Source organism: Cyrtonyx montezumae, unplaced genomic scaffold (genome assembly GCF_038088225.1).
Source record: "Cyrtonyx montezumae isolate F1298 unplaced genomic scaffold, pur_monq_1.0 scaffold_7, whole genome shotgun sequence".
Taxonomy (NCBI): Eukaryota; Metazoa; Chordata; class Aves; order Galliformes; family Odontophoridae; genus Cyrtonyx; species Cyrtonyx montezumae.
This window is the reverse complement of record NW_027072078.1, coordinates 17,828,727-17,839,808: the sequence shown is the minus strand read 5'-3', so window position 1 is coordinate 17,839,808 and position 11,082 is coordinate 17,828,727. Positions and strand designations below refer to the sequence as shown.

The 11,082-nt window shown below is 51.3% G+C and overlaps 1 protein-coding gene across 1 annotated transcript; it reads left to right on the top strand.

Moving 5' to 3' along the window:
- Positions 1-7,841: 7,841 nt before the first annotated feature.
- FZD7 (frizzled class receptor 7) lies at positions 7,842-10,861 on the top strand. The gene has a single exon (XM_065750421.1). It carries the CDS (start codon positions 8,108-8,110, stop codon positions 9,809-9,811), a length of 1,704 nt encoding a protein of 567 aa, XP_065606493.1. The 5' UTR covers positions 7,842-8,107; the 3' UTR covers positions 9,812-10,861.
- Positions 10,862-11,082: the final 221 nt, after the last annotated feature.

Sequence of the window (11,082 nt, the reverse complement as noted above, 5' to 3'; positions counted from 1 at the left end):
ATCGTAGCTCTCCTTTTCCTATGCTGTACTTCTGTGGCACAACAGCATTTACAAAAAGAAATCAGTAGGAGCCTGGCAAAGACACCAGTGCTAATGTCTCTATCTCTGCAAATGCACTTCAGTCACACTCAGCAGCTGGAATTTCAGTTTTCACACCCCAGGCAAAACACAGCACCTCCAGCATCGAGGGCTGGGAGCAGAGCAGGCAGAGGAGAGCTACCAGCTGCAGCCCATTGTCATTCCCCATGCCAGAGGCCCCAGCCCAACCAGCCCAGCTCCTGAGCGTGGCCCCACTGAGCCCACACATGGCTGCCTGCTCACCTTGGGGGGAAACAGAGACCTGCCAACATTTCATTCTTCCTCCATAACTTGATCTTTTTTTCTAGGAGTTGTAACTTCTGCTCCAGGCAAAACCTTCAAAGTTCTTTGTAAAAAATCTCAAGTAGCACAACCCTGGGATATTTTGGAGTAATAAAAGCTTATACTTTTTGAAATATTCTGTGTTCTTATAATTTTAAAACAATACTGAGTCATAATGACTCTTGAGTGCTTCATTATATTGGGATATGATTTCCCCAGTCCTGAAAAACACAACATAAATATGAGTGAGTTCGTCATTAAACCCATGACTTCGCTGTACATGTGTAGCAGCTGATGAAAACATGGCTTTAGGGCTGGGTGTCCGGTCAGCAAGTTGTAGCTGTCAAAAGAAGCTCATCTCCTGCCAACAATAAGGTTCTAAAGAGTCCCGGAGCAAACTGAGTTCAGTTCCACCCGTGTGAGCAAAGCAAATGAGAAATGCACCATTCCAATTGGGGCTGGGGTGCTGTACATCTCCCCGTGAGGTGCTGAGTTTTCAGTTATCTATGAACTCGAAGGGAGGATCTGTGGGAGCAAGGAGAGCAGGAGCTGCTATTTTTAGAAGGGAGGAGTGAAGCAGCCTACTACATCAAGCACCTCCGAATTTGGCAGCAAGTTGGGATCTGAGAGCTCTGAGTACCTCCCCAGCCTGAGTCTGTGGATTACGAGATCGTAACTGTGTCCTCAGATATGCACACAGTTCCTCAGCACTTAAAATCCCTTATAAGAAATGCAAGGACTGAGAGAAAAATATCAAACACAAATCTACACATATTCACCATAAAAAATTGAATCTCCAGTGTTCTGAAGCCTAGCAAAAAAAAAAAAAAAAAAGAGAGAGACTGTAAACATGGCCCGGGAAAACATGGAGGCTGCAAAAGCTTTGTGATATTGGACTGAATACAGAACAGAATTTTAGATGTTGCTTTGAATTTCCCAGCTTTGGTAGGTGCAAACCAGACATACGATGTTATTTCTTTGCAGCCCATATGAGAAAACATTACATGCAGCTGAAATCTATTTCAGACAGCAGTGTTTCTTTAGCAGAATGGGATTTCTCTGATGCTTTGCTATGTTCCATATGCTTCTAATTATTGCTCAATTCAAACAGCTATTTCTGCATTGACTTGCAGGAATCTCAGAAGGCACCTTCTACGTAGGCAAGAAGCATAGCCCATAAATAATTTCAAAAAGTATTAAAGAGGGGAAGCTTCATAGCTTTTCATTCCAATCTGACTATGTGGTATTTAAATAAACCTCTGTGGCTTTCCAGTAACATAGTAGGAACTCCCAGGTGGCAAGGCTGGGGGAAGAGAGGGAGGAGAGCACTAAACATACTAATGAACATGTAATTAAGAAAATAGGCCCTCATTCCCTTCAGAGACTGCATGAGGAGCGAGCTTATTTAAAGCACTGCTTTCTGGTTCCCCTCCCTCTACAGATGGATATGGGCTCAACGTCTCCAGCACCATTCCATGCAGTTCTCGGCAGCTCCAACAAGTTCAGTTGGTGCAGGCTGGCAAGGAAGGAAAAACTGCAGCTTGGAAATGACTGGGTGAAAAAACAACATGTGCAGGAGAGCTCGAGATGCTGGTCACAGCCCCAGTTCCTGAAATGCTTTGGATCACTGCTCCCTGGGGGCTCCGGAGGGAAGGAAAATTCCCAGAACAGTGGCATGGCTCTTCTCCAGCGGCTGCAAAAGCCCCCACAGCAAACATCCATGTCCCCTAGAGGCAGGGAACCACCTCGGCAAGCACTTCCCCAGGGCACGATCAAGACCAAAGGAAGAAATAATTCTGCCTAAGAGCTTAATTGTAGTTGAGGAACATAAGGGTTAATTTGCACAAGCCCATCAGGAAGAGGGAAAATGAAAGTAATTAAAATGTTTGTTTCTTTTCCCAAACTCATTTTGGAAGTGAAGTCAGTTAAGGAAATCTCACCCTAAACATAGGATGGTAGCAGTGATTTGTAATTTAAGCATTCATGGGAGGAGGAGAGAGAATTTTGTAAACAGAGGCTTAGGAATTCCTCAGCCTCTTTAGACATCTGGCAAATTCTGTACTGAGTAACAGCTCCTCTTCCCTTGTTTTCTAAGCTTTGGAAACAGCATATTTCTTAGCGGCTGCACTCATCTTTAGTGGGCCCTAATCAAGCTAAGATAAACCATTTGTTAGAACATCAGGCAGTGGCTTCCTGCCAGTACGAACCTCAGATGGCAGAACCATGTCCCATGAAAAACAGCAATGGTCCCATTATTCAAGGTATTTAAAATTAACCTAATTAAACCACTGACATTTATGAAAGCAGAGACTAAGTGATATAATGGATCTTTCCCATCTCTTGTTTTGAGTTAAATCCGGTTCTCCTTCCTACATAAACAGAAGTTGAGGCTTTGACTCTGTTTCCATTGAAACAAGTGAACCCTTACCCATTAACATAAGTAGGACAAGTGCAAACCTTCTGACTGTGCATTAGAAAGTATTTAAGATTCAATAAGAAATAAATGGGACTATAGAAGGACAAACTAAAACAATGTAGTGCATAAATGACAAGCACATAGCCCAAGCATTTCATTCTCACATTCCTCACAAAGAGTACTGACAGGAGCGCCATCAGAGCAACCAGTCTCTAAATTCACAACAATCTTTTGGAAATGAAGCATAACTCCGTGTTCACAAAAACCCTGGCACCATCTGCAGTAGGATGGGAAACTGATGAACAAACTTGAGAAAGTCAGCTGTGTTTCACTAAATGCATGCTGCCTATCTCAGTGAAGGCATGGTGGTGATGGGCTGGCAGTTAGATGATCATAGCGGTCTTCTCCAACCTTTAATGATTCTATGACTATTTTTTTCACCCACCATCCCTGGAAGCTTCCCCTCTTCATACTGTAGTGTCATTGCACCCAGATTATGGCCGGACCTGGCAGTTACTGCTGCTGCTCACAAGGATTTGTCTTGTTAAAAATCACTTTGCTTGGGGAAGTAAAATAAAGAAGGGTTGTCTACACCTTTTGCCAAAGGGCCTATGCAACTCCAAAATTGTGAGAAAGCAGATTAAGTTCAGGAAGAATTCAAAGTGACACGAAAGGGTTAAAGTGTAACTGATGTCATCAGTGAAGTGCTGAGTGGGGATGAGCTGATCAACTTCAGGTTCTGTTTTCTTATTCATGGATCTCTGAGATGAAAGCGATCATCAGATAGCCCATCTTTGTGAATGTTTCCTAATGTTTTCTCCAATTTGATCATAAATGTGGAAGGCAGCAGAGCTCACACTGTATCCTTTGGGATATTACTTCATAAGCTAATAGTTATCTTACAAATCCATGATGCCTCTCTCACTGTGGAAACTGCAGCCCCTCCAGTGGTATCCCCTTCCTTTTGTCACCTGTGCCCTCCCCCTCCACTCTTTTCGATCAGTTTCTTATGCCTTCGATCTAATCTCAAATTAAGGCTCTGTGGTGAGGGGCAGGGCCTGCTTTCCCCTACTCCTTGGCAGTGAAGAACCAGGCACTCCTTTCTCACTATAAAAACACCAGACTTCTTTGGTGAGCTCAAACAATGTGCAATTTAGAGTTGCCTATCAAACTGATAGAAATGCAAGCAGATAAGAGTGCTGTGAACCTATCTTATTTCTAATTATGCAGACTGTTATGTAGAATTTGCATGCATCATTTCCCCCCCCAGGCTCCTGGCATCTCCCCACTAAGTTTTAGGGAGGGCAAATTTTGATGTTCATAGCTCAATAACCTGCCCGATCATGTACGAATATTTGTGAGTATGCTTCAAAATGTTGAGACGAAAATTGTCCTGGAAGTGCTTCAGTAAGCATAAGTGCAAGAAGAAGCCTCACACTTCAGCCAGTTGAAGCTGGGACGGTGGCAGGGCACCGTATCCACATCAGCAGAGATTCATCAGTGATGAAGGAGAAGTGGTAACACTGTCCTTTGTTCTTCTGAGGGCAGTGAGGTCTGGAAACCTCACAGCAGATAATCTGAAAATGCTCACCCTCAGGCACCCGAAATAATGCTGGCTGGCAGGGTGGGGAGGGGGATTTGTTTTTGTTTCCTTCCCCCTCCCCCCCCCCCCCCCCCGTGGGAAGAATTTTCTATCAGATGGGATAGGAAACAAGGAAAATGATATTGGCAACATTTAAGGAGGCTTTAAAACAGCGGGAGAAGACATCATGTAGGGATTGCTGTGTCTCGCTCAGACTTAGCTTGGGAGTTGAATTGGATCTCTTTTTAAATGTGTAAGAATTGTTTGTTCCCAAGAGATCTCCACTATGTACAAAGGCCAGTGCTCCAGAGCTGGTACCTAACCCTGGTCTCATGGACCTACCAGGACTTTGCTCCTCATCCTTCACTGCCACAAGACAGTGTAGGGTACTCAGAAGAGCAGTGGCTGGGAGATTTTTAGAGGAAATCTTTTCAACTCCTGTATGGTTGTAATAGTTTCCCAGGAGCTGCAAAGCCTTGAGCAGCGCAGTTGCTCTGAAGGGCTGAGGACCAGACCAACAGCAAATGCTGGTGCTTAGTGCTGATGAGAATCCCTGCTGTCTGAGTAAGTTTAAGTGACTTTGCAGGCTAAAACTGGTGAATTTAGATTGTGGTAAAAGCAGAAGATGAGCACAAGTTTACAGCCAGTTGAGACACGGCTGATGCTACTTAAAGAGGCTCTGGGTGTTTTGGAGTAACCTGCAGAACCTCGGACTTTGCTGCTAGTTTTCTGTTATTTTTTTTCGTGTTCCCTCAAAGTTGTGAGGATGTCTCAGAGTAATGTAGTAGCCTGGGATTGTCCTAGGCCACAGTCTGCCATTCTGAGCCTGCCACTCCCTATGTCACTGACTGCTCCCATCTCCCAGTGATCTGAATAGGAAAAAAAACAACACTGGAATTGATAACAAGACCAAGAAACTTTCTTGTTCCGTCTCAGTAAATGCTGTTGCATGTTCCTGCCTCTGAAATGTCCTAGCAGTGTCATTCCACATAAGTTGACTCTTTTCTTATCTCACTATGAAATAACAGAGAATGCAGTTTTCCTTCCTTCTTCCCTTCTGCCAACTTCTTCTTTTACCTTTTGCTTCACTGATTCTATGCAAATGTAATGGAGCTTTTATAGCTCCTGGCTGTCCTTTCATTCAGACCGTGGTTCAAGAGAATGACTCTAATGAAAGGGACTAGCAAAAATCAGGGGGAATCACTGATGCCATCTGCCCTGTCTTGTAAATAAATACCCAGTTCAGGTCTTGCCACATGATTTGACATTCCTTAATCTGAATAGTTTCTGTCACTTTCTCCACATTGCTGAAAGAGTTTTTGCAATATTATTTTACTACCTCCTAATGTCTTCTTACATACAAAAATCAGACTGCTCAGTGTATGGGGCAGGGAGTCTGCAGTTCCTCTCCTCTCTGCCTACAGTCTTTGCCTGTACTGAAACATGTCCTTTCCTCTGACATTTTTCATAGTGAATGTCACAAAATGCCTCACAGATGAAGTCAGACATACAAGCCAGGATGAAATCTAAGGTGATTAGTTAAGATAGATGGCTCCACAGCTCATGGAATGTCACAAAAAGATGGAATGGGGAAAAAAAAAATCTTTCTGAAGGTTAACAACAGCAGAGGGGGGGGGGGAAAGGAAGGATACACATGCACGTGCACTCACACACACACACAAAACAAAACAAATAAGCAAACAAAAATAGTAAAATAAATAAGGTAATGGAGGGTTTTTCCACTATAGGTGACGGTGCACAGAAATATGTCCTTCAGACACCTAGCCTCACCACACTGAAATGCTGAAGTTCCTCTTAGGGCCCTCCAACAGCTCTGAGAATGAAGAAAAGGCTTCTTGTGTAGAAGCAATTGCTATAAGCATGAGTAGCTTATCCCATCTTGTACACAGCTCAGGGAGCAGAAGAGTAGTTTTAAATACATGTCCACTTTTAGAGGAGTACATTTATTTTAGTAAGCCCATTTATAACTGTCAATTTCTCTTAACAAATGTAACAAAAGCTGAAGCTCCATGGTCTCGTTGGTATGAGGACACATTGTTCACAAGCAGGAGAGGATATGGGAAACATTTGTCCAACAATTACTGTTTGAGCTCCTTGAGCCACACTCTGATCTCTTGAACTGCCCCGAGCCTGCACAGATTGGTGTATTTGCTTAGGCACAATATGAGCACAACCGAGAGTACAAGAGCAGAAGCGATAATTTGAATAGTATAGTTCCTGTCCTCAAAGGGAGGGATGGGTGGGTTGGATAATACTTGGCCCCTAGGCCAGAGCGTGAAGGGAAACGCAGTCGCTGCCGTAGGGCTTTTGTCGAGCGCACGCCCTCTGTGCTGCCCCGACACTCCTGGCCCCAGAAGCCCGAAGGTTCCAGCAGCGTCCGCGCGCCCTGGAACACAGATGTGCAGGAAAGCCACACTTCTGTCCTCGGCGAACGCACGCCGGCCTGGCTCTGGGCCCACCCTGCATCACCCGCCGGCCGGCACCTTCCCTCCCCTGACTTTCGGCGTTTTATCTCTCGCAGACGGGCCGGGGGTGCTTCCACAGAGTCGCTGCTGCTTTGCTACACACCGTTTGGGCCTCTTTAAGGGGTTGCAGCCGCGCACAAGGGGATTTAACATTTTTCCCCTCAGCACTGGTAGCAACGGACATTTCAAAACAAGCTGCCTTCCCTCCCAAAAGCTTACATCCGCGTGAATAAAGCGCTCATTCTGCCAGCAAAACGCAACGGTCATGCTGCGATAACAAGTCAGCCCCCCCGCTGGGGGAGGCGATGGCGTGCAGACACGGACATCCCACAACGCCATCAGCTCATTCTGCAAATGGATCCGGGCGGAGCTTTTTTTTTTTTTTTTCATTTAATAACTCCGAGCAGAGGCAGCTGTTTGCATTTTCAAAGCGCGCTCAGAAAGCAGCCAGTTAATTTCGGTTTGCTCGGGCCACCCTGAGCGCGCTCGCTGCCCCCCGCCCGGCCGTGCCTCGCAGCGGGGGCGCGGGGCCCCGGGGCAGCTCCCCCCGCCCCCGGCCCGGCCCGCCCCGCCCCGCTCTGCCGGGGATGGGAAAAAGTTGAGAGCAACTTCTCGGGCCGCCGCGGCCCCGCCCCCGGCGCGACACGGGATTGGCGGGAGAGCGTCGCGAGGCCCCGCCCCCGGCGCGGTTTGTGAATGGGGCCGGCGGCGGGGGCGGGGCCGGCTGCGCGCCCTCGCGTATATGTGTCTTTTTTGTGCCCGGCTCGGCCGCGGGCCGGGAGCTGCGGGGCGGGCGGCGGTGAGCGAGCGAGAGCGTGAGCGAGGCGAGAGGTGCGCAGCGGCGCTCGTCGTGGAGCGGACCCGCGGGGAGGATCGCGCAGTAATTGGATTTTAAAAGTTATTTAAGCCCGCGAGTAAAATACGCGGCTCAGCCGGCCGCGGTAATAATCCGTTTAGCCGTAACCTAAATCCTCGGCGTTGGGGCTCGGCAGCCGGCGGCTCGCCGCGGGACCCTGCGCGGAGCTACCGAGAACCGTCGCCGGCGTTTCTGCCCGTCCGCCGCCTCCTCCGGCGCGACCGACTGCGGAAACTTAACGCCGGGGACCGCCGACCCGCTGCTGCCGAAGAGGAACGCCGCGAAGCCCTCGCCGCACCCCCCGCCCCGCGGAAGGGGCCCCGCCGCTGCCCGCTGGACGCCCATGCCCTTAGTGCTCGGCGCCGCCCGGCTCTGACGCGTGCCCCGCTGCTCCCCGGGCCCCGGCGATGCGGCCCGCGGCGGGAGGAGCGGGCGCCTGGCTCCGCTGGCTGGGCCTGGCCGCCCTGCTGGCCGCCCTGCTGGGCACCCCGTGCGCTGCGGCGCATCAGGACGATAAGGCCATCTCCGTGCCGGACCACGGCTTCTGCCAGCCCATCTCCATCCCGCTCTGCACGGATATCGCCTACAACCAGACCATCCTGCCCAACCTGCTGGGCCACACCAACCAGGAGGACGCGGGCCTGGAGGTGCACCAGTTCTACCCGCTGGTCAAGGTGCAGTGCTCGGCCGAACTCAAGTTCTTTCTCTGCTCCATGTACGCACCGGTGTGCACTGTACTGGAGCAGGCCATCCCACCCTGCCGCTCCCTGTGTGAGCGGGCTCGTCAGGGCTGCGAGGCGCTCATGAACAAGTTTGGCTTCCAGTGGCCGGAGCGGCTCCGCTGCGAGAACTTTCCCGTTCATGGCGCGGGTGAGATCTGCGTGGGGCAGAACACGTCGGACGCCCCGCCAGGGCCCGGTGGCGCGGGGGGTCGAGGAGCCACAGCGCAGCCCACTGCTGGCTACCTCCCCGACCCTCTCACCCCGCCGCAGCCTGCAGCCGGCTTCTCCTTCTCTTGCCCTCGGCAGCTCAAAGTGCCCCCCTACTTGGGCTACCGATTCCTGGGGGAGCGTGACTGTGGAGCCCCCTGTGAGCCGGGCCGGCCCAACGGGCTCATGTACTTCAAGGAGGCAGAGGTGCGCTTTGCCCGGCTCTGGGTGGGTGTGTGGTCTGTGCTGTGCTGTGCATCCACCCTCTTTACTGTGCTTACCTACCTGGTGGACATGCGCCGCTTCAGCTACCCGGAGCGGCCCATCATCTTCCTCTCGGGCTGCTATTTCATGGTGGCGGTGGCTTATGCGGCTGGTTTCCTGCTGGAGGAGAGGGTGGTGTGCCTGGAGCGCTTCTCTGAGGATGGCTACCGTACCGTGGCCCAAGGCACCAAAAAAGAAGGCTGCACCATCCTCTTCATGATCCTTTACTTCTTCGGGATGGCCAGTTCCATCTGGTGGGTCATTCTGTCTCTCACTTGGTTCCTGGCAGCTGGCATGAAGTGGGGCCACGAGGCCATCGAGGCCAACTCCCAGTACTTCCACCTGGCTGCCTGGGCTGTGCCTGCTGTCAAAACCATCACCATCCTAGCCATGGGGCAGGTGGACGGTGACGTGCTCAGCGGGGTGTGCTACGTGGGCATCTACAGTGTGGATTCACTGCGGGGCTTCGTGCTGGCGCCGCTCTTCGTGTACCTCTTCATTGGCACCTCCTTCCTGCTGGCCGGCTTTGTGTCCTTATTTCGCATCCGCACCATCATGAAGCACGATGGCACCAAGACAGAGAAGCTGGAGAAGCTGATGGTGCGCATTGGGGTCTTCAGTGTCCTCTACACAGTCCCTGCCACCATTGTGCTGGCATGCTACTTCTATGAGCAGGCCTTCCGCAGCACCTGGGAGAAGACGTGGCTCCTCCAGACATGCAAAACCTATGCCGTGCCCTGCCCTAGCCACTTTGCCCCCATGAGCCCGGACTTCACAGTCTTCATGATCAAGTACCTCATGACCATGATCGTTGGCATCACAACGGGCTTCTGGATCTGGTCTGGCAAAACCCTACAGTCCTGGCGGCGCTTCTACCACAGACTGAGCACTGGCAGCAAGGGTGAGACAGCGGTATGAGACCTCCACCCACCCTGGCACACACACGCAGAGGAGAGGGTACTCGGCAGAAGGGAGACAGCGGTGGCTCCCTGAAGACAGAGGAAGGGGGGAGGCTTTTCAAAACTTTGGCTTTCTCACAGCGGGTTTAAAAAAATGCACGTTGCATAAAGGACTATGTGCACTGTGTCCAATGATGCTTACGCCCAGCTGAGAGGAAAAGCACAGAAAGAGGCCGCTGCTGGGGTGGGAGAACCCTTCGCCTGCCAGACAGCCCCCTCGCTTCTCCCTGTGCAGAAAGGAAACCAACGCGGCTCAGGCCACCCCGGGCGGGAGAAATGTGCGGCGCTGCCCCTGCCCGCGGGCAGCCCGGCTCCGAGCTGCTGGGGTCAGGCGGCCCCGCGGGGCAGCCCCCGGGCTCCTGGCTCCTGCAGCTCGGGGCTGGCACGTGAGTACCCCACGGGCAGCGCGGTGCTGAGGTGCCTCTCAGCTTACACGTTCCTGTTTTACCTCGGTGATGCCCGGTGTTCGCATTTCGAAGGGAGTGGAAATTCAGCCCTCGATCTGTTCTCGCTGCTGCGGGGAAGGAGGGGGCTGCTATTCCACACCCTTTCTGAAAAGAAATGACTTGTTGCTTTTCAGCAGGCGGCTTTTTCCCCTTGCCTTTGTTCTAGGAGACAAAGGGGGAAACAAAAGTGCTTACTGAACAGAAAGGCATAAGCATGGGATCGGTTTTTATGGGCAAAGTAACAAAAAGAAGTCGTTGAGGTTCACCCTTGGATGTGAGAAGCTCGCAGAAATAAACATTCCTTTTGTGAGGAACGGAGGAGGCGGAATGTTCTCCCGCTCGGGACGGGCTGCTTTCCTACGTGGAAGGGGACACGGGACCGAGAGGGACAGAAGAGCGTACTGGGAGCACCTGCCCAAACGAGCCCCTGCAATACGGAACGCTAAGATTCTTTTCCTCCCGTTAACGCTGCTTCTTCCCCTGCTTCCCAGTGGGGCTGCTGCAGGTGAAGCCAGCACCCGAGCTGGCCCCTGTGGGCATGCCGTGCCGCTCGGGGCTCTCGGCGCCCCACTGTGCGCTCCTCAGCGCCCAGTTGCGGCGCGGCGGCCCCGGGCCCCGTTCTAACCGCCCGCCGCGGCCGCTGGGAGAGCAGAGCCCGTTGGTTCCGGCTCAAACACAGCTGCTCAGCGTTCCAGAGCTCACGTCTCTGAAGGACACGCAAAAATTGATCATTAAATCCATCAGTTTTGTTTTGAAATGTGACTTTTTTTTTCTATTAATTTTT

Bases quoted from the DNA above. Each gene is read 5' to 3' on its own strand.
- FZD7 (XM_065750421.1), top strand. From the start codon at position 8,108: ATGCGGCCCGCGGCGGGAGGAGCGGGCGCCTGGCTCCGCTGGCTGGGC.